Raw genomic sequence first — 20,943 nt, 5'->3', positions numbered from 1 at the left:
AGTAACAAAATCAATGGGGAAATGCTCAAGACTTAGTAGGCAAAAGCAATTGTCGTATACAACCATACTCTTATGTGTGTGTAGCAGTAGTTTATAAAAAAGATTATATGCGAGATCATTGACTTGAATGTGAACAGAAGACTTAGGCAGCCCCCGCGTCGTCCACCCCCCTCCCCCTCCCCCCCGGACAACTCGGGTGGCGGCGCAGCTTCACCCCTTCTCGTCTCCTCCCCGCCCTCGCCGCTGGCCGGGGCAAAGCCCCTCACGGTGGCTGGCGGCGGGCCCCATTCTCCGCCGCTCGGGGGTTGGCCGGTGCGGGGTGGCCTGTTCTGGCGGCGGCGGCGGGCATACGCGGGGCTCGGTGGTGCGGCGGCAGTGGCTCCCGACGGCGGTGTGGTGGGTGACGGCGGCGGCGCGGCAGCTGCGTGCCCGTGGTGGCGGCGGTGGTTCGGATCTGGCCACGGGCTGCTGCGGGCGGATCTGGTGGATCCCTTCTCTACAGGCTCTGGCTCGGCCTCCCTCTCCTCTCGGTCGGGGCCGGAGGTGGGCTGGAGCTGGTGGAGGTGGGGGCGTGCCGGCCGAATCTGACGCGACATTTCCGGCAAGCAGCGTGGGTTGGGGCAGCGGTCGGGCGTGGCTGTTGCTCCGGTCGTGGGCAGCGGCGAGGGGAGGTCCGAGGTGGTGGCCTCCCGGTGGCGCATCGGCTACACAGTGGACGGCGGCTCTCCCCGCGGCGGCGGCCGGCTTCTCCGGTGTCGGACCGTTTGCTGTCGGGCCGTTTTGACCTTGCTTCATCTCCTCGTCGTCCGGGCTCTACTTGCGTCGAAGGGCTGGCCCGCTCCTAGATGTGGGCCATCGCTCGTCTCGCGCCCGGTGCCGCGGGACCGAACTCGTCTCGTGCCCGGCAGCATGACCGAGCTCGTCTCGTGCCCGACGGCAGGATCGAGCTTGTCTCGCGCCCGGTGCTGCGGGACGGGGCGATGGTGGCCATTTTTGACCGGCTTATTGGGTCTCCATGTCAGGGGCCGCTCAGGGATGCGAAAGGTCGGGTCTTTCCACTCGTCTCTTTGGTTGGGGTAGCGACGGGTCTCGGGTGAGGTGGTGTCTTGGTCTTGGATGCCGGGGCGGCGGCCCTGGTGGTGGTAGCGCGGTGCTCATGGGCGGAGCCCGTGGCTTGGTGCTGCCATGGCCGTGTGGGCGGCGTGGTGGCCGGGGTGTGGCGTTCGTTGGCGGTGAGTGTTGGCCGGGGTGAAAATCTGTTCTATCCTCGGACGGACCGGCAGCGGCGAAGAAGCTCGTTCCCTTCTTGAAGGCGTCGTCGCAGCTCTCATTGCCCGTTGTGTTGCTCCAGGGGAAATTCTGACCCTCGGGTCGGGCGGCGGCAGCGCTCCGGTGTCGTATCCTTCCTGAAGGCGCCGCCTTGGAGTCCACGGTTCGTCGTATGCGGCTTCATCTCTTCGTAGATGGGGGTGGTGTTGCTGCGTTCAGTGCCTATGTATCCTGCCTTGGGTGTGTGCGTGTGTGGTGACGTGCGTTTGTACCGTTGTGTTGATGATCATTGCTTTATATATAAAGCGGGGCGAAAGCCTTTTTTGGTATGCAAGATCATTTTGACACACGAATATATTTGTCATGCATTTTACTGCATCACTACCTTCTCACTCACAATATTTCGTCTGATTGAAGTGCTGACCAGTCACCTCCAAATTATAAGGCTTATGGTTTTCCTGGGCTCTTAGCGTGCCATGTGGTGGCGTCCATGCGTGGTTTTGTCGGTTGTGAAGATTGCGGCTGGATATTTAGTTAGCTTGGTTTTAAGTATCGGTAGAAGTTGGATTATCTTTGTTGGCTTTGGTTATGTGCATAATGTATATGGTTTGAAAAGGTTCAAGATGTACCCTTAACCCATGCTTGAAACAAAAGAACACGAGTTTGAAGCCAAATCATTATTCTTAAGCGTTTACATGACTCACGGCACCACATCCATGTACTTATATGAGTAAGATCTACTTAAGCTAGCGGGAGCAACCTCCTGGACCTCCATAGGAACATTTTGCACCTTGGATAGGTGAGATAGAGTAACAACTACTCTTACTCTGTAACCTGTCTGTATTCACAGTAAAAGGTGTCATCCTGCCATCTTCCCCAATGAGTGAAATATCTGTGATTAATGCAGCTTTATCAGACGGCAAGAATCCACTACCCATTGGAGGGGATGGGATAGACGGACTCCCCCCAACAACGCTACCAATTGAAATTTGGGTCGCCTTCTTCGATAACTTGTCAAACAATTTTGCTGGGTAATAGCCCACCGGTGTTGGGGCCTTGTTGAAGCCGTAGTGTATCCACCAATTTCCCGTGGATTTTTCCTGCCATGTAATAGAAGCAATTTGAGTAATGTATGCCACAAATTCAGCAACATGTGATTAGATCATTATGATCAATATGCTTACAATTGGAAAGTATACAAGCAAGATATAGTTAATTACCCTAAACACTTTAATTGTAATCTTTTGACGTACACCATGAACATGAGAGACTGGTTGTATTGTGCCACCCGGAGCGATTTTTGACCCCTTAACAAGCTGGAAACCAGGGCAGTCCATGTCATAGCACCCTGTATGATATGTGTCTCTCTGTTTCACACAAAGTTATATGGTCACTAGATATTCTAGCTTTGTGTGCTACAGTTGAGGAACATAGTTTGAGTGAAAAGGCAGAAACATACCGTCCAACTCGTGAAGAAGTGAGTATGTGAGTCCCCATATTTTTTTGGGTCAACCTGGGAAGAAACTGAAGAGACATTAAGAGCATTATAAATGGCATCGAGTACGTCCAAATTAATGATGGTAAGATGGCTACAATCTGTAAAAATCATAATATATGTAAATTACGACTTACTTGCCACCCGACCCAAATTGCATTCTCATCTGTCTTTGGATCACCCTCCATATTAGCAATCCAAATAGATGTTATGATATGACCAGCACTGATATTGTGTCCGTACACATCCATTGTAACAGCAAGTCCATAGTAGCTACCGGGATGTGTGCTATGTGTCGCAAACTGTAGAAGGCAAAAAGTTAAAAACTTTGAAAATGACGGTAAGAAAACATTGGCTTGTTAAAAGTTCCAGGATAGAGTGACTCACATAAACGATGTCATTGGACTTTTTTGATGGAGAAGCATGTGCATACCATGCCTGTAAGGCTTCAGAGTGAGTATGCAATTCAGATATTGCTTGTTCGGCTTTTGTTGCTTTAAAAAAAACATGTGGACAACAAAATATACATTTTAAAGAAAAACTAAATATGCATAGCTTAAATAGTTATAGCGGGTGACTGACAAACCTTCCGTGCACAAAATATACATTTTAAAGGTAAAACTAAATACGCATAGCTTAAAATGTAACATGTAGAGTACAAAATATACATTTTAATGACTAGAAAACAAACTATAATGTGTAAAATCAGCCAATCATGTACCATGCATCGAATCTAAGAGGCACCAGCCCTATCCCCATGCCTTTGTGGCAATCGATCCATGCAGATTTGCCATTCATATAAAAAAACCACTCATACATAGTACAAAGATGAAAATTAGGAAATTAAAAGAAAATCCAGTTCAAATAACCCCAGCAACTCCTATACTCCAAACTCCTACACCTTCGCTATGAGAGAAATGGTTGTAGTTCATCACATAGTTGCATTTCTCTATTTTCACCTTCTTTTGGTACGGATTAATTTTTTTCTATAGAATGAACAATCCTTTCTATTTTCACTGCTATATCACCCCTTGGTTCGAACTACTAATTACTCAAATTTGTAGGAACAATACGTTTACCTTTTGGTTGGTTGGATGCAATCCACCTCCATGGATTTGGTGAGCAATGAAAACAACATATATGGCAAGAATATGTAATCCTAGATTAAGTTTAGACATGATGAGATGCAAGAGAATTACAAGGGATGAGTCCTTTATATAGATGAATTTCCGGTGGCCATTTATCAGGGAAGAGTGAGTTCCAAATCTCGCAAATAAAGTGGTACAACTTATATCTTCACATCTCTATTATTGAATAGTACATATGGACGAGATGTAAATGAAAGTTAATAAATGCGAGCATTAAAACGAAATATTTAGGAAGGCGAAAACTTTGTCTTGTTATATTACCCGGAGATCAAATAACAACAAAGGACAAGTCCGGTCTAATGTAAATGAAAAGGACGAGTCTGGTCTTCTGCTAGATATTCATTTCAGAAGATATGAAAGAACGCATCCTCTCCGATCCAAATTAATTGTCGTTGCCTTAGTACAATTTTGAAAATGTCCATGCATGTATATCTGCAGAACACGTTTACTTTCTGGTTCCATGGAAGATGTGCATCACAAATCTTCACAAATATGTACACATAAATGTATATGTGCACGCATTAGTTTTTTCAATATCTCACTGTATCTCTAGCACTGAATACATATGACAAGATGCAAATGAAAGATAATAAATATGAGCATTAAAATTATTCAAAAAAAAAATTGTGATATTTTTACTAAATTAGCCAAGAGGGATATTTACAAGGGATGAGTTGTTTATGTTGATCATTTTCTATTAGCAATTCATTAAAAGAAATGTGGATATCAAACAAATCTTCACAAAATGTGCACATTTTTGTTGACACTAGTTTTCAATATATAGCACAACATACATATGGATATGGACAATGTGTAAATGAAGAACAAATATGAGCATTAAACAAACTATTTGTAAAGGCCAAAGCTTTGTCAGTTACTCAGCTATATAAGTAAAGCAGAGAGAACAATTAATCAGTCCATATAGACAATTTCTACTAGTCATTTAGTACGGAAGATATGATTCTCAAATCTTCACTAATACGTGCAGACGAATATATTCGAGTCCCCATTAGTTTTTCAATATTTCACACAACTGATTTATTTCTATCTCTGGCACTGAATACAGATGGAGGTGTAGCCTGGATATCTGCAACTGCTCGTGCTCAAGCTAACGTGGAAGACGCTGAAGCGCTCCGCGTCAGGATTTTGGACAATCAGACTGGTAGTTTTTGTCCTCCAGGAATTGCCAACGGTGTCATGAGCAAAGGACAGACTCGACTGACGCTGTTTTTGAAGAACCAGTCGATCCGTCTCGATCCTTTCCAGGTGTTGGACTGATGTTAAGGGCTCCAGCGTGCAGGCTTTCAGATTCATGGTCCTGGTAACATGTGATCGGAGCATTTTCCCAGGGCTGTCCTGATTTCCTTCAGCATCTCGTCGATCCCGATGTGCCTCCTGCAAAGGGTGGGAAAACAATGGAAATGAGATTTTACAACGGCAGAAAAGAACAGCTTCTTGCAACACCGAGGAAATTAAAGTGAGAAATGTTCAATTTGTACAACTTGAGGACAGTTGAAGCACTGTTTGAGAAAACTCGTGGTATGAACAGCAATGCAAGCACAAACTTAAGCAAATACTCCCATAATATAAGAGCGCACTAGTGTCAAAAACGCTCTTATATTATGGGACGGAGGGAGTATTAAACAGGAACAACAGATTAAGTACACTTGTAGTACGCTTGTGTCATTGTGCACAGGTTAAGCAAGTATCCAATATTATGAGCTGTTTAAGAATACAGTAAAACATGTGTTTAGTTGGTCAGGTGAGGAGACTTACAGTACGCTTGCACCGATTACAGCTTGAGGTCTTGGATAGTCCCCAAGTTCCTTATCATCGTCCTCTGACATATGGTGTCTGTTGAAATTTTCATTTAGCTTTTCTTTGCTGGTATTGCTGTCGTGGCATTCTTCACAGCCTACTGAAGATATTTCAAGTGCTAATGAAGATAACATATCTTGGGCCTATAAGGAGGGAAACAATTGTTAGGACTCCAACCAATGCCAAGAAAGATCAAACTTTCAGGAGATTGGTTGAAATAGAAAAGTAAAGGCTAAAAACTAGGGAAACCATAGTCTGATTCAAATTAAGTATGAAATTGCACCTTAGGAAGATCAATCTTGTTCAGGACCACAACATAAGGCCGCTCCAGGTATTTGGGGTTATACATCCTTAATTCCTGTACAGAGATGGTTGTTAGGTGATCATTCAACACAAAAGTTATAATACTTAAGAAACAAACATAGACATATGATTCAGTTTTTCACAAGACTTGCATTCAAAATATAAGATTTTACACTCCCTTAGCAAAGCAACTATTATCCTACAAATCCTGCCAAGTTGCCAACTGGCTAGATCCTAGCACTTAACAGCCAACAGAATTGTTGGTGCAAGTTCCGCTACTTCAATCCCTTCCCTTTAGTTCTATTGATTAAACTTCCTATATACAATTGGCAATAAGATTATGCCCCCAACACATGATAAACAAAACATGTCAAACTGTCTCACTACTGATGCTAGTGTAACAACAGCTTCCAGGTTCCAGGTTCAGGGCTATAACTATGGACGGATTATATAATGAATGTGATCGCAATTTTCAAAACAGAATATGACTTAGGAATGATGAAAGCAATTAGAAATTACATCTCTGACAATCTTATAATCGTTCACAGGGTCATCAGCAGCAGCATCAACGACGTGGACAATTACCCTCGTTCTCCTCAAATGTCTCAAGAAATTGCGACCAAGACCCTGCAGTGTAATTAAACCACATGATGAATCCACAAAGGCTAACCACGGGAAGCAACAAGACCTTATCTTCAAACAATATTGTGCAAATAACACAAAAGAAAACAGTACCTTGCCCAGATGAGCGCCCTCAATAAGACCTGGCAAATCTGCCAATGTTGCTCCAGAGGAAAACTGCATAGCCCCTAAAGTAGGATCTCCACCAAGCCGGCCAAGATTTGGCATCAATGTAGTGAATGGATAGTCAGCAATGTCTGGTCTTGCAAGTGTTATAGCTGATAGAAGTGTTGATTTTCCAGCATTTGGAAGTCCCTGAAAATGCAAATGAAGACGATTAGGCCAACATTGTGATATGCCAAAGAAATAGATCTGAAGCAAGCCGTGAAAACCTGATAATCCAACATTGAACCCTAAAAGTGAAACAGAAAGGACTCCTAGCAATGCAACCCTTCTAAAGCAGAGCCATCCGATATCTCGACTCTTGGATATAGAAAATGACCTGAACACTTTTTTTCCTTAAAACGAAAAACAAAAGCAATTACACATGAGATGTACGTAGTAGTGCAACACTCTTACCACAAGGCCAACATCTGCAACCACCCTTAAGATTAACTCCAAGCTTATTTCCTCACCAGGCTGGCCATGAGTTAATATCTACAGAAAAAAGAGATGATACAAAATCACCAAAAAAATGGAGGTGAAAATGGAGAATGGTAGCCACCAAATAAAGATGTCATTATTTGAAATCTTTGGATAATCCTACACCATACTGATAGAAGTACAGAGCCAAACAACAATGAAGCAGCAAATGAAGATGTCGTTATTTGAAATCTTTGGATAATCCTACACCATACTGATAGAAGTATAGAATCAAACAACAATGAATATCACATGTTCAGTGGTTCAAGAGTCCGCACGTACTCATTGGCATTAGTGGCTGAGCATCTGTTGTTTGTCGCCCATTACCAATTTGCGATAGGCAGAACAACAAGTGGATACATGCAAACAGCTAGAGTATTGCTGGACGTGTGTGAACTTCGAGTGAAGGCAGAGAACTAGATTACACTATGCTCTCTGATGCACAAGTTTGTTCGTGTGGTATTATTATCTATCTGGAACTAGTGTAGCCAGTGGGTATGTATAATTACTACTTAAGTTTGGGCGTGTAATTACTAATTAAGTTTGTTCCTACCTTTTCAATACAATGAGCCACAAAGCTTTTGCATTTTCTCAAAAATAAAAATAAACACTTAACAAGCAGTGCATTATAAGAAACACAGAGCATTTATTCCAATCAATCCTTCCCCTATTTAACAACCCCAATAAGACAACTTATTAGTAAAAACAGCATCGAATCTATACCATCAAATCCAGGATTATTTCATAGGTAACAACTTACCTTATCAGTAACATCACGCATGACATTAGGCGATAAAGCCATGGCTTTCCCTCTTTTGTAATCGGGCGCATCGATCAAGCTAATCTGCAAAAGGGAAGTAAATATGTAAAACCGTAATAATATTCGCAAGCATATGTATCATACCAAATGAAAAAGAATATCAGAAAACAATGAAAAGTGTCCACTACACTGTTTTACATGAGGTAATCACATACTCAATCATACTGGAATCTGTATTCAGAGGAATAGGCATGGTTATCGTCATCTCAACTAGTCACAGTGACGGATATTTGCAATTGTCTCCATACCCACCTGGTCATATACAAACTCAGATTTTTCTCCCGGAGCAGCGGCCCTTTAGGACAATTGGGCCAGGAATTTTAACGTGCAGTGGAGGTCGTAAGAAACAGCAGATCCGACGGTCAGAAATGCCTCAATCACTAAAACGGATGGCCAAAAATGAAGGAGGTGTGCGAGGGCTGGGATTAGGCTCAATTTACTGTCCTAAATGCCATCCATTGGTAACACAATCTTACCCGGTAACAATCTACTCCCTCCGTCCCAAAATAAGTGTCTTGAGCTTAGTACAAATTTGTACTAGAGCTAGTACAAAGTTGAGACACTTATTTTGGGACGGAGGGAGTAGTAGTTATAGACACTGATACAGCCCCCAGAATGCACTTTGGGTATAATATCGGATACAGGTTTTCAGGGGAAGAATGATTCAATTTAAATGGGTTGAAACTACACAAATGCGTCTTGACATGTTAAAATCGGTTAACCATGATACTTAGCAAGCAGTTTACACAGTTTTCCTGCAAGTGCCATAAACCAGAGCATCATGGTGAAATGGTTACTAAGCTCTATAGTATTTGTGCTGTCCATAATAAGGAATAACTTTGGTCTGCTTATTGCTAAAGCAAAATCCATGGCTCCTGGCATAGTTGTCTAAATGTTTGCTAAGTGTCGTACGCATTTGGAGATAGAAATTCAGAACCCCTCTGTTTTAACATTATAACACGACAATACAGCATAACATCTACCAACTCACCCCGCCCTGTCCACCCCTAGCGACGAGCACCTCATCACCAGGATGGGCCAAATCAGCAAGAACAGACCCCTTCTTGCGCCTCACGACGGTGCCTGCAATCCAACGAGCAGGCAAGGCATCATCAGAGTCAAACGGCTAACGTCACAGAGCCACAGAGCAAAAAAGATGCTCCGCGTTCACAGCACCAGGCCTACAAACCTACAGGCACGGGTATCCTGAGCGTCTCCCCGGCGAAGCCGTTGTGCATCCGGGAGCTGAGGGTGCCGGTGGCCCCCACGTTGCCGCCCCTCTTGGCGCAGTGCCGGGCCTTGGCGTGGAACCCCAGCAGCGACTCCTCCGCCTCGTCGGCGTACAGCACCACGTCGCCGCCGTGCCCGCCAACGGGCAGCGACACCGACCCGTCGTAGTTCCGCTTGAACGACACCTTCTTCCCGCTGCCCTTCTTGGCCTTGCCCTTGTCGGCGGCTCTGCCGCCGCCGCGGGTCTTGGCGGGGGCCGAGTCCGCGGAGGGACCCGGCGGCATGTTCAGGACGGCGCCGTGGCCGCCGTCGCCCGCGCGCACGCTGACGACCGCGTGGTCGAAATACTTGTGCGCCTCCTTGGCCAGCGCCTGCGGCGGCGGGCCCGCGCCCGCGCTCGGGGGAGCCTTGGCCCTGGCCGCCGCTGACGCCGCCCGGCACGCCACCGCGATGGGCCTGCGCCTCCTGCTCGCCGCGGCGTGCAGGGCATCCGCGAGGAGGTCCGGCTGGAGAAGCGGGTGGTGGTGCGCGCCGCCGGAGAAGACGGCGCGGCGGTGGTGGCTCGCCGCGTGGGAGGGGAGGAGAAGCGTCGCCATTGCTGTGCTGCTGCTGCCACTGGTGGTGGTGTCAGTCAGTGCAGCGCCGGGAGTTGGGGATAAGCCGCGGGGTTTAGTTATGGGCCGGTGATGAGGCGTGGCCCGTGGGCTCGGCCCATAATGGTCGCTCGTACTGGGCCAACTTGCCACGCCTCCAGCTCGACGTCCAGGCTTTAGTTTGGTCCTTTTTCTTGCTCAACCGAGAGATAGTAATAGTTTGAGCTTTTTTTTCTCAAAAAGAAAATAGTTTGAGCTTTTTGTTCCCTAAAAATAGATTGAGCTTTTTGTTCCCTAAAAAAAGATTGAGCTTTTTAAAAAAACTTTTTCTAGTAAAAGGGAATTCAGTTGATATCCTTTCTTCCCTCAAAAAAAGAAAAGGTATCCTGTTTTTCTAGTCAATGAAGAAAGGACTTTAAGCTCACTCACCATTGTCCAAGTCAACACAAAGGGGGGACGGAAAAAAGAAGAGAGAAAAATGACTCCCTCTAACTGGTAGGTCCACATGGATATGCAAAGTCGCAAACTGGCCGATTGCCAGACTCTAGAAGACACTCTCAATACAGGTTCGTTCTACATCAAACTGGAAACAGCAATGTACATCCACCGCAACACATGCGTGAAGAGATGGAGGACTTCCGCCCAGATCGCCTTCGCCTTCACCGCCGTCGCCGCTTCGACTGCACCTGCTGAATGTAGGGCAGAGATGAATTAGTCGCAACTCATATAGTGGGCGCGTCGACAGAAATAGCATGCAGTATCAATTATGTCAAGTTCCGATGTCGTTCTATATTATAATTCATGTGTTTCTATCCTTGCACTTCCATTTGTTGCACCCCGAACTCCCAATGGCCAATGCCCCCTGGTTTTAAGCAGTTATTATTTCTAAAAAGGACAGACTGCGTCAAACCCCAAGACCTCTTGCCACAAGCGGGGAGTACTTCACCACCGCGCCAGGCCTGTCCTTCACATGACAGCTATCTTAAAAATAAAGAAAATACTACCAAGACAGCTAACGATGGTATAATTGCACATTGTTAGGAAATGCAAGATCATCTATGCCAAATTCCACTAAATTAGAAGATTCCTTGAACCGCTAGTTTTGCTAGTGATACAAATTAAGAACCGACGCAACAACAATTTAATCAATCAAAGCATCAAATTACTTACCTTCTCATCTGATTCACCAGTAGATTCATGGGAATTTTCGTTCTTGACTCCATTTCCATTTCCATTTTCAGCAACACAACCTTCGCATGTAAAATTCTCAAGTTTCTTTGCTTCTTTGATGGTCTTTCCAATACAAGCAGGGTGAAACCTGGGAGGGGACAATGTTTCAGGACATCAACAAGATATTCTGAAACTGCTGTTAAAAGATACTAGTTTGCCAAAATGGTCAAAAAGCTGAAAGTACTACAGAGCGGCTGATACATGAAAATGGATGATGTATGTGAAGAAAGGAAAGACTTTATAATGTTCTCAACTCACTATCTTATTGGAATTAATAAATATCATTAAGCAATGGTCACTTAATATTCTGTGAAAAGGAGTAATCAACTTTTTACTTGCAGAAACTAAATGCATGTGAAGACTGCACAATCTATGATTCTACGAAAAGGTCAAGAACTCAAAAGCGCAACTCTCTCAGGTGGATATCACAAAAAATGGAATCGCTATCTATTTCGATCAAAAAGCCAGGAATTAGACTATGCAACACTACAGCCCAAAATGAACTATTAGTACTCAATTTTTCTCTGATGTTCAGTATCAGACAATCAAATTGCAGCAACCAGTGGCAGATTAACATTTTGGCCTGCTAAGAGCCTTTTTGATCGGCTGCGTAGTTTGCCCCTGTGAAATTTAGTTGCTTCACTGCTAGTGAGGAAAATGCTTTTACGAGCGTAATAGGATGCTCAACATCCTGGCTCCATTGAATGACGCAAATGCAAGACAGTCTCCATGTTGCTACCATTCTGATATAGAGAAACTAAACGAATGCATCAACTGAAACTTACCAATCAGAGCATTCCTCACACTGGATCATAAGATCATCAGGGTTGTATGGCATCTCACACTTACAAAACCTGTTATATTGTTAGAAGAAGAGATGGAAAGTCAGTTAATTATTTCGAATAGAAAACTAAACATGTGGTGTCTGTCATAAAAGGGAGATACGGTGTATCCCGATAGGTAATATGTGTGTTAATCAAAGAGCGCTACAGGAGAGCAAAGATATAGTTTGGCCAAAATCTGCAAGATAGGTCTTACAAAGGCTCCCCTGACTCAAGACTTTGCGGTAACAGTACTGGTAAACAATGTACCTAGTTGAATCTGGCACAACAGAACATAGCCAAAACATAGTGAATTATATGTCCCGAAAGGAGTACTAGGGTTACAGTAGAGAGTATCTCTTATAAACCCATCTCTCATGGTAACAAGAGAACAAGTTATAAATTATCGACCATGGGAACACAAAGCCAGAGGTTTTGGAGAGAGAAAAAAAATCATAGGTTAGGGTCATGGAGGAAACCATAAGAAAGTAAGAAACAATGGCTCACTCAACACCATGAAATGCAATGCACACTTTGCTCAACTGCCTTCAGCATCAAACTAATTGTCTAAAGATGCTAGCAAAATAATGAAATTATGAAGTTGTAAGGTATGCCATAGAAAACCAGAGGTTCGTTTAAATTCTTACACAGCAATGCGATCAGGCACAAAGCTGCCTGTGATTGACTTGTACTCGAAGCGGCAAAAATAGTCCTCAGGATTGACAGCAGAAAGCTTGGTGTAGTCCCGGAAGCTGTAAACGTTGCACTTGCACTCTATGGTGTCAGCACTCTGCACATCTTGGTGGTCAGAGAGGAACACCTCCTTTTCGCCATGGAATGGCCTGCGCCCACCAATAGACTCCTCTGGTCGGTAGTACCAGCGCACTTTAACCTTGACATTTGCGCCCCGAGGTCCTGCTGCCTCGATTTCCTCAATCTTGGCCACATACGGAGGCTTTGATGTGTCGGGCGCCTTCATCAGCACAGAGTCCCCAGCTGAAACAAAACACACCATGGACTTAAATGCTAAGCTAAAACTGGAAAGTAGTAGTAACAAGACTAGGATAGCGATGTTTAATTGCCCCAGGACTGATATGGCAGAAGGTTATCACACTTTACGGCGAACTATTGCCGCCGACATCCTGAACTGGGGAATTTCAGCACAAGAAATGCAAGTTGTGCAGCCTAAGATCAGCCTCCACATAACCTCCCATCATAATCCCTTTTGGCTCGGTTAGCAAAAGGACTTACATTGTACCCAAAGATAAGCTTTTAGGGTTTCGGCCGACAGAGCTACTCTTAAGTCCTCAGCTCCATGTGCATACTCGGGAGTGAGTGTTAATCCGACTGATACAAAGAAGACACTAATTAACCCTGCTAAAGCCCAAATCCAGCTTAACCCCAGTTCTTGACTGACAGTGTCTTCCCCGAATGTTCAAGGGTAAGTAGATTAAGAAACCAAAGCGGTAAAACTAAGAGCACTCCAGGATTTACAGCATACTAGGACCATTTCAGGACGTACGGCTTGCTAACGCCAGATTTTTCTTTAGGGGGCGCGAGTGCAGATTCTACATCTGGAATGACCCCGGCCCCCCAAACCCGTCGAAATCAGAGAAATCCCGCCCGGGCACCCGAAAATCCGCCGAAAAAATCTCGGAAACAAACTAGACCGGGCTGGACTAGAATCAAGAACAGAGAAATCGGGGGCGAGGGAGAAGGGGGGGGGGGGGGGGGGGGAGGGCTCACGGCGGATGACGCCGTCGGATCCCTTGATGGTGTAGGACTCCAGGATCCGCCTGGGCGTCCGCGGCGTCTTCCCCGGCGTCTTTGACATGGGCGGCGGCGGCGGATTGGCGGGCGGCGGCGCGGCTCCGACGAGGGGAGGGGATGGGATGGGAATGGGAATGAGCGAGCTCTCTCTCTTTTTTTTCTCTCTCGACCCTGCACGAGCCCGACGAGCCCCCTTTATTTTCTCTCTCGCTCGGTGTGACTGTGCGCGTGTGTCTCTCGCTCTCGTCCTCTTTCGGTCTCCCTGGACTCCAACAGGGCTCCACCACGCGTCGCGGCCGGCCACCGGCGCCGCGCGGGCGGCTCCTCCGCCGTCCGATCCGGGGGGTGGGGCCCCCCATTATCGCCATCGGACGGCGGTCAGTGGTCGATGGTGACCTGCTGGGAATGCAGACATCGCACACCAAGAAACCGGTCGTTTCTTCGGGTGCCGAGAATACAAAAAAGTTTGAAATCAAATACTCCCTCTATAAACAAATATAAAATCGTTTAGATCACTAAACGGTCTATTTCATTTGAATAAAACGGAACGTCCAACTTTTGAACGGATATATTTCACCGTGAATTCGGTTTTCTTTGGTTTGGGCAAACTTCCTGCGTTCCGAACAGGGCCTTTAGCGATGGATATGACGCATTTTTAGTAGAGGCGTATGAAGATAATATAAGACAAATAATTTGGGCTGGAGATAATATATGCAAGTTGGCTGAATTTGCAATTTGGCTAAGTTGATTATGTGTGTGTGTGTGGGTTGGGGGGGGGGGGGGGGGGGGGGGGGTTTGAGGACGAATGCTGGAAGAGAAAGATAGACCGTTGAATATTAATCTAACTAGCGCGTTGCTGCGGGATTGGTTGGAATATTTTTTTTATGATGTTTTAGTGGAAATTAAAATAGATATAATATATTGTATTTGATTACAATATGGTTGTAAACATATATAGAACATAAGTTTGTATTTTTCATGCATGTTAAGAGAGAGATTTTTTTGCGGGAGGAAAAAACTTTCATTACTCAAGGAGGCCTCTCGGCCTTAACCAAGTTTATAAGAAAGTCCGATCCTCCTGTGAACCAGACTGCTGTACGTGGGGTGCTACGGCCATACGCGGCCAACTCATGACTCGCGGTATTCTGCCAATGACTACACTGCACGAATACAAGCTCTATAGCATGACGGCGTGCTAAACTGCTAATCTCTTCGACGAGAGCGCGGTGTTGTGACCTGTCTATCGTTGGTGCTTTGAGCATCACCACCGCCTCCACGCTATCTAACTCCACAATGATAGGCATCATGGTCCTGTGTAGAGCAAGGTCTATGCCTTCTCTACAAGCTGAGAGCTCCGCCTCCAGCACGCTATCACATGTGCGGATTTATCTGCATGCGCTGAAGATGATATCTCCTCTGTCATCTCGAAGGATCATACCTCCGCCCGCTGCTCTTTGTGGCTGCAACAAAACTGCCATCCGTGTTAAGCTTGACCCATCCCGCGCGAGGGGGGATCCAGCGTGCCCGCACCCTATCCATCTTGCTGGGTTCCGCGTGCTGCGGGGTGGCGCATACAACCATCTTCCCGTTCTCCATGTTAGCCGTCGGGTGTTGCTGAATACATAACAGGGAATTAATGAACCCTTGTAAGAACCGACGAGAGGCCTCGGCAGGGGGGGGGGGGTTGTCATGGGTAATCTCATTACGAACATGCCACACTCTCCACATGATCATGAGTACCACCAGCCTCGTCGTCTCATCCAGGGGTTCCAACAGAGCGAGTGGCCCCGTGTCACGGATAGTGTCCACCTTGGGGATGTTCCAGTCCAACGCCATGATTCTCCAAAGCTCCCTTGCCAGTGGGCACCTGCATAGCATGTGGAATCCATCCTCGCGTTCATCACCACACAGGGGGCATAGTTGTAAATATATATAGAACATAAGTTTGTATTTTTCATGCATGTTAAGAGAGAGACATTTAGTGTGATTGATGAGGTGGCTTGTGTGCATGTAGAGAGAATCGAGATTTTTTGATAAATTGTGGATTTTATTTACTCAAAATGAGCATCAAGTGAATACAAACATAATGAGCACACACCAGACCACTGCTTACTTAGGATGCACACACATAAAATACGTCGGCAAAGAGCAAAGTCATACAGGACCAAAACTATGCCTAAGCGAGAGAAGAAGAAAAATAAAGCGATCAAAACAACAATCACCAAACTACTACAGCGATCATATCTGCACCAACAATCTCTTGACACCACAAGGACCACAAGGTTCCTCAACATCAACGCCGGTTCTTCATCAGTAACACCTTCAGGAAGTAAACAATTCATCATTACTGGATTCAACCATCACGGGCCAAATTCTAGATTTTCGCCCTGAAGAACAAGTCCGAGCATATCCGAACAATGCCTTCAACAAGGTAATGACGCACAAACCTCATCATTGCCAGGTAGAATCAACTCAGGACATACCTAGGGTTTTCACCCGGAGCTCAAGACAGGGTACTCGAGAAGTACCACATCGAAGTCAACATGTGTTGTCGCCACCACTTTTTCACAATCCCAGCAGTTACATGCGCTAGGCTAGAAATCCCACCATCGTCACTGCACAATCATTCCTCCTATGTCAAGCCGCCGTCCATGGATTACATTTGTCTGCAGAAGGCAAACTGACTGGAGCGAGAACCACCAAAATCCATAAAAGCATGGATTGCATTTGCGTGAAGTAAATAAAAACGGAGGGAGTATAAATATAATAAGACGTTTTACAGACTCGAAGAACAGCAAGAGTACTTGCTTATAAATTTAAGCAAGACAAAAAGACCATTCCCGCTCATTGTGGGACGGAGGGAGTACTTGCTTATTATAAAAAACAGTTTTGCTAAAGCACATCTAGATGTGCCATAAGTATTGCACATCTAAGTTCTATGTCATTGATCTTACATTGAGATTCGTGTGAATGTTTTCATTTTCTTTTTTCTTTTCCTTTTTTATGCTTGATTCACTCACTTAGATGTGCAAAAACTAGAGCACATCTAGATGTGCCTTAGACACATCCTATAAAAAAGCACACGCCGCACCTGATATGTTCCTCACACCACCGACAATCTGGAAACAACATTAATTACATTAATCCTGATTTGGAAACAACATCAATTACATTAATTGCAATTAATCTTGGAATCAACATTAATTGCAGCACGATTACTGTTAGATGTACTACAAGGTTATGAGAAGATGCACAAGTTAAAGACAAGGTTACAAGAAGGCACAAGGAATCACAAGCAGACCCCCCCCCCCCCCCCCAAGTCCGCAATCCAAACTCAAGCCCGGTGTGCTGCAGCTACAGCTCCACAAGGCCCTTGATGCAGTAGGTGCCCACGAGGAACCACCCGGTCATGACGGCTGCGAAGGCGAGGAGACCGAGCAAGAACGTCATGCCGCCGAGGAGAACCCCAAGGGCGAGCACCACAACGAATGGCGCCAGGGTCTTCACCGCGGCCCCCGCGCTCACCCAGCGGCCCCGAAGGAACATCACCGCGGCCAGGCTCACCACGTTCCACTTGTCGTGGCCGGCGTAGAAGAGCCGGTTCAGGTTGTTGGCGACGAAGGAGTGGCAGTTGCAGGTGAACAGGTTGTAGTTCCTGTTCTGAAACTCCTGCACGCCTTTCCTTAGAGCACCATCCCATGTCGTCTCTGCGCCGGTGTCGAGAAGTTTATAGCACTGCGTGTGACAAGAGATTAACGGCTCGTGAGTAATAGTATGATTTGAGATTTGAATGCTGCGTAAATATTAGTATATAAACCACAAAGTACAGACCTCATCACCATTTAATTGAATGTAACGTGTAACAGCTCCAAAGGCAAAGTTGTCAACTGACACGAAATTTGGACCGGCAAAGTCCAAGATTACACCATCTTCTCTGCAAATGCCAATGTGACCGATAAATGGCACCAGCCATGTGATGAAGGGTATGGGAGTCCACACTATGCAACAAGGAAACCGAGCTCTTCTTGGGTCGATTGGACTAAGCTGGCTTCTTTCAGCTTCCATCAGCTCACTCTAGTTGAAGCTGCTGATCCAGATGCAAGGGAGAACTGCTCCAGAGGAATGTTGCAGAAAAAATAGCATCAGAAGAAGAATGCACATTCGTGCTGTCAGGAAAACAAGAATAACACATGAAATGGATGCCAAGTACTTGACATTTATAATGGCCTGCACATGCAAAATTGAAGAAGTTCTACTCAACAAGGAGCATAAAACAAGTGCAAGAACTTAAATCCACAAGCAGCATTTAGGCAGGCAGATGTTCTTATGTTGAGAAATAAATCTACCTTTGTATTTTAATGGTCAAATGTTGTCTCAAATGAACCATAAGAATAATAGCACCTTTAGACCAAATGGTTACTGCAAGTGTGATGTACCAATATAAAATAGAAGGGAATACTTAAGATGCTGAAATAATAACACAAACAGCATGAACACAGCAAAGTTGCAGTAAATCTATTCTACTCTAGATATCTATCAAGTTGAGGAGAACTGCCAAGCAAATGCGGACTAACTTGATTGCTGCTACTGACAGGCTGGTGCCAGAAATGCAACTAAATCACATAAGGAAATTACCATACTATTTCCTATCTCTATGCAGTGTAAGACAAAAGGATGCTCCTGTTTTCTGAAGAAGCGCGAGTTCAGTCATAATGTTTCTCCCTGCATTGTCATCCCAAAGTGATTTCTACAATCCTCTGTATGATTGAACCAAATTTTATCACAGTAATATGGTCAGATATTCTGTGTAATTCTCTAATTAGACTTTTTAACACACTTGTTTTTGTCAAGATTACTATAACAGTCAATCACTCAAGAAATCATATTAGGCCTTAAATCATGTCATTTTGCACACGGATCCACCTAGGTGATCCCTCAGGAAGCTTTCTTCCACATATCTAATCTACTCTCTCTCTCTTTTTGCGGGTGTATCTAATCTACTCTAATATTTGGAATCAACGAAGCGGGAAACCCACTGTGGTTAAGGAGATTTAACATGATTGGGAGGCACATTCTAGAAAAACCAGCATAGATCAACACAATTTCTATCCGATTTAAATGCCAATTCTGCTCCCGCACATCCAGTCCCACAGGAGACGGGACACAGGATAAATGCCTATTCGCCAAATCCAAGACCAACAAAGGACCTGGACCATTGGCTGTTTCACCGATCCAAGAGAACCAAGGAAACCCCAAATCCCCTAACTGGACCAGTACATTCGAGACAGCCAACAACATCTCCGATACGGAGCTTACTGGGATTCAGGAAAAACTGGAGGAAATCATTATTACGAAGCCTAATTGGGGGGGGGGGGGGGGTCATAGATAGGGTTCGTCCGTCCGGTTCACGCTGGAAAAGCACACGAGCAGAAAAGGTAGGTATGATTCCGGTTCCGCTATCTTCTGCCGATTGGACTTACCGAGAGAGGAAGTCCTCGCGGAGATCGACCTGACGCCTTCTCCTCGGCGAGGACAGGCGGCGGCGGCGGCGACGGGGCCTGCTAGTGCTAGGAGATGCAGCGCTCGGGGTTGGGGAGAGCTCGTGCTTGGAGATGGGTGCGGTGGGGAAAATAACCTGTGATACGAGCCATGGCATGCTACCGTGCTCCTAGACAATGTGGTGCGTCCGATGTGTGGAAGCCATAAGGATCAAACCAACCTGTTTAGATGGTTAGAGGGACTGTTGTATCCCGAGCCCACTAGAGTTCAAGTCCTGATACTAGCATTTATTCCTGGATTTATTTCAGGATTTTCGGCGATGCGCATTCAGTGATGCTCATAGGGTAGGGTGTGTGTGCGTGTTCATAGGGGTGATGCGCGTGAATATGAGCGCTTGCGTCTGTACTGTGTTAAAAAAAACTCACTTGTCTATTACATCTAAAAAAACACTTGTCTATTAGTTTGTCAAAAAAAAGTTTCCAAAAAAAAACTCACTTGCAAACTGCGACCGTGGTTTCAGCTCGCCGCAGCGACCATCGCTACTCGCCGGGGTTTGTCCAGCAAGCTGCGGTCACCGTTGCAGCATCCTATGGTCTGTTTTCCTTTTCCAGCTCATCGCACCGTCGTTACAACTCACCGCTGCCATGGTCGCAGATATGGAGAGAAGGGTAAGAGGGCAGATGGGGAGTAACAGGTATGTGTTCAGACGGGAGGGTGTTCTCAAATAAACAAGAGATGAAAGAAAAGGGAGAGATGAGAATGTAAGGCCGAGAATAGAGATAAAGGAGAGGGTGAAGTAAAAAAAGTGGTCGCTGGGACCCACCAGTCGTGCAACACGTGCCAGAGAGGTTTCATGAAACGTGGGCAAAGGGAGGAGCATTCGATCGCCCACAATCCAACGAGTTGCAAGCAACCAGCGCTGCGCTCAGCCGGTCGCCCTGCTGTGAGGATTTACCCACTAACATCTAAGAATGCACAATACAATGTTGCTCATACATGTATGATGGACAGTCCAGATGAAACATTGTTTATGATCTAGGTTAATTTTGCCTGGAGCTTTGTTAGTTTCTTTTTGTTAGCTTCAGTGAAAGACATTTGAGGTAGCAAAAGGTGATTGTATATTGTTAGATAATGATGTATGGGTTAATTACCACATGCAGGTAGTAATTATATTTGTTTCTCCCTTTCTTTCTGAAATACCTTTCATTACAAAATATCCACGACCGGTATTTCGGAACAGAGGGAGTTTTAAATCTACATCTACTATTAAAAGAGCAAACATAACTCCCTCTAAAGCCACACAACAAATCATACACGGGATAACCAGGACCCTCCGATCAAATTAACTTAAACACATCCTACTGTCCATATTACGCGAATAGTCTACCGTTCGGATTAACGTCTCGGATCGAATGTTCTGCCAAGCAGACGCTGTTGTCTGTCAATCGTCTGCGCTCCGCATCCCTCAAGCCTCGATTCACGCGGCCCACCATGATCTGCGGAACGCAATTAGTCCGGATCTCCCTCCCACGATCCCCGGAAACAACGCACCTCTCCTCACGGCCCCGTCGCCTGTAGGTTCTCCGCCGCCGCCCCACGCGACACAGGCCATCTCTCCCCTGTTTCCCTCTTCTCCATCCCACACGACAAGCGCGCGGCAGAAGGCGACCACCATATCTCTCTT

General features: G+C 45.6%; 3 protein-coding genes across 7 annotated transcripts; all 3 read right to left on the bottom strand.

Moving 5' to 3' along the window:
* Positions 1-1,937: 1,937 nt before the first annotated feature.
* On the bottom strand, positions 1,938-3,957 carry LOC123125793 (uncharacterized). 2 transcript variants are annotated; one of them, XM_044546247.1, is made up of 6 exons: positions 3,844-3,957; positions 3,152-3,202; positions 2,902-3,066; positions 2,729-2,782; positions 2,490-2,636; positions 1,938-2,369 (listed from the first exon to the last, which is right to left on the bottom strand). In XM_044546247.1, the coding sequence occupies exons 1-6, from the start codon at positions 3,940-3,942 to the stop codon at positions 2,016-2,018; spliced, it is 870 nt and encodes a 289-aa protein (XP_044402182.1). In that variant the 5' UTR covers positions 3,943-3,957; the 3' UTR covers positions 1,938-2,015. The 2 variants fall into 2 exon arrangements, with proteins under 2 accessions (XP_044402182.1, XP_044402183.1); XM_044546248.1 differs by having other exon boundaries at positions 2,523-2,636.
* An 810-nt stretch (positions 3,958-4,767) lies between these two features.
* LOC123123246 (probable GTP-binding protein OBGC2) lies at positions 4,768-13,995 on the bottom strand. Of its 3 annotated transcripts, XM_044543722.1 has the most exons (9): positions 9,306-9,985; positions 9,108-9,199; positions 8,057-8,140; positions 7,234-7,311; positions 6,769-6,969; positions 6,553-6,660; positions 6,014-6,088; positions 5,689-5,873; positions 4,768-5,307 (listed from the first exon to the last, which is right to left on the bottom strand). In XM_044543722.1, exons 1-9 carry the CDS (start codon positions 9,940-9,942, stop codon positions 5,223-5,225), a joined length of 1,545 nt encoding a protein of 514 aa, XP_044399657.1. In that variant the 5' UTR covers positions 9,943-9,985; the 3' UTR covers positions 4,768-5,222. The 3 variants fall into 3 exon arrangements, with proteins under 3 accessions (XP_044399657.1, XP_044399658.1, XP_044399660.1); XM_044543723.1 differs by lacking the exons at positions 4,768-5,307; positions 5,689-5,873; positions 6,014-6,088; ... (4 more) ...; positions 9,108-9,199; positions 9,306-9,985 and adding exons at positions 10,329-10,628; positions 11,110-11,257; positions 11,955-12,023; positions 12,638-12,986; positions 13,737-13,995; XM_044543725.1 differs by lacking the exons at positions 4,768-5,307; positions 5,689-5,873; positions 6,014-6,088; ... (4 more) ...; positions 9,108-9,199; positions 9,306-9,985 and adding exons at positions 10,329-10,625; positions 11,110-11,257; positions 11,955-12,023; positions 12,638-12,986; positions 13,737-13,995.
* A 2,882-nt stretch (positions 13,996-16,877) lies between these two features.
* LOC123123248 (protein RTE1-HOMOLOG) lies at positions 16,878-19,442 on the bottom strand. 2 transcript variants are annotated; one of them, XM_044543726.1, is made up of 3 exons: positions 19,241-19,442; positions 17,592-17,869; positions 16,878-17,495 (listed from the first exon to the last, which is right to left on the bottom strand). In XM_044543726.1, the coding sequence occupies exons 2-3, from the start codon at positions 17,823-17,825 to the stop codon at positions 17,115-17,117; spliced, it is 615 nt and encodes a 204-aa protein (XP_044399661.1). In that variant the 5' UTR covers positions 17,826-17,869; positions 19,241-19,442; the 3' UTR covers positions 16,878-17,114. The 2 variants fall into 2 exon arrangements, with proteins under 2 accessions (XP_044399661.1, XP_044399662.1); XM_044543727.1 differs by lacking the exon at positions 19,241-19,442 and having other exon boundaries at positions 17,592-17,891.
* Between the last annotated feature and the right edge of the window lie 1,501 nt (positions 19,443-20,943).

This window comes from Triticum aestivum, chromosome 5D (assembly GCF_018294505.1).
Source record: "Triticum aestivum cultivar Chinese Spring chromosome 5D, IWGSC CS RefSeq v2.1, whole genome shotgun sequence".
Taxonomy (NCBI): domain Eukaryota; kingdom Viridiplantae; phylum Streptophyta; class Magnoliopsida; order Poales; family Poaceae; genus Triticum; species Triticum aestivum.
The sequence above is the reverse complement of the archived record's forward strand: the minus strand, read 5'-3'. Positions and strand labels throughout refer to the sequence as shown.

What these genes read in the sequence shown, in the direction of transcription:
- LOC123125793 (XM_044546247.1), bottom strand. Translation starts at nt 3,942, where the DNA reads ATGTCTAAACTTAATCTAGGATTACATATTCTTGCCATATATGTTGTT. An exon ending in TGCATCCAACCAACCAAAAG is followed by an intron (nt 3,203 to 3,843) that starts GTAAACGTATTG and finishes GAAGCCTTACAG; the next exon opens with GCATGGTATGCACATGCTTC. An exon ending in AGTCCAATGACATCGTTTAT is followed by an intron (nt 3,067 to 3,151) that starts GTGAGTCACTCT and finishes TGCCTTCTACAG; the next exon opens with TTTGCGACACATAGCACACA.
- LOC123123246 (XM_044543722.1), bottom strand. Translation starts at nt 9,942, where the DNA reads ATGGCGACGCTTCTCCTCCCCTCCCACGCGGCGAGCCACCACCGCCGC. An exon ending in AGGGCGCTCATCTGGGCAAG is followed by an intron (nt 6,661 to 6,768) that starts GTACTGTTTTCT and finishes ATTACACTGCAG; the next exon opens with GGTCTTGGTCGCAATTTCTT. An exon ending in ATTATAAGATTGTCAGAGAT is followed by an intron (nt 6,089 to 6,552) that starts GTAATTTCTAAT and finishes ATCTCTGTACAG; the next exon opens with GAATTAAGGATGTATAACCC.
- LOC123123248 (XM_044543726.1), bottom strand. Translation starts at nt 17,825, where the DNA reads ATGGAAGCTGAAAGAAGCCAGCTTAGTCCAATCGACCCAAGAAGAGCT. An exon ending in TTCAATTAAATGGTGATGAG is followed by an intron (nt 17,496 to 17,591) that starts GTCTGTACTTTG and finishes TGTCACACGCAG; the next exon opens with TGCTATAAACTTCTCGACAC.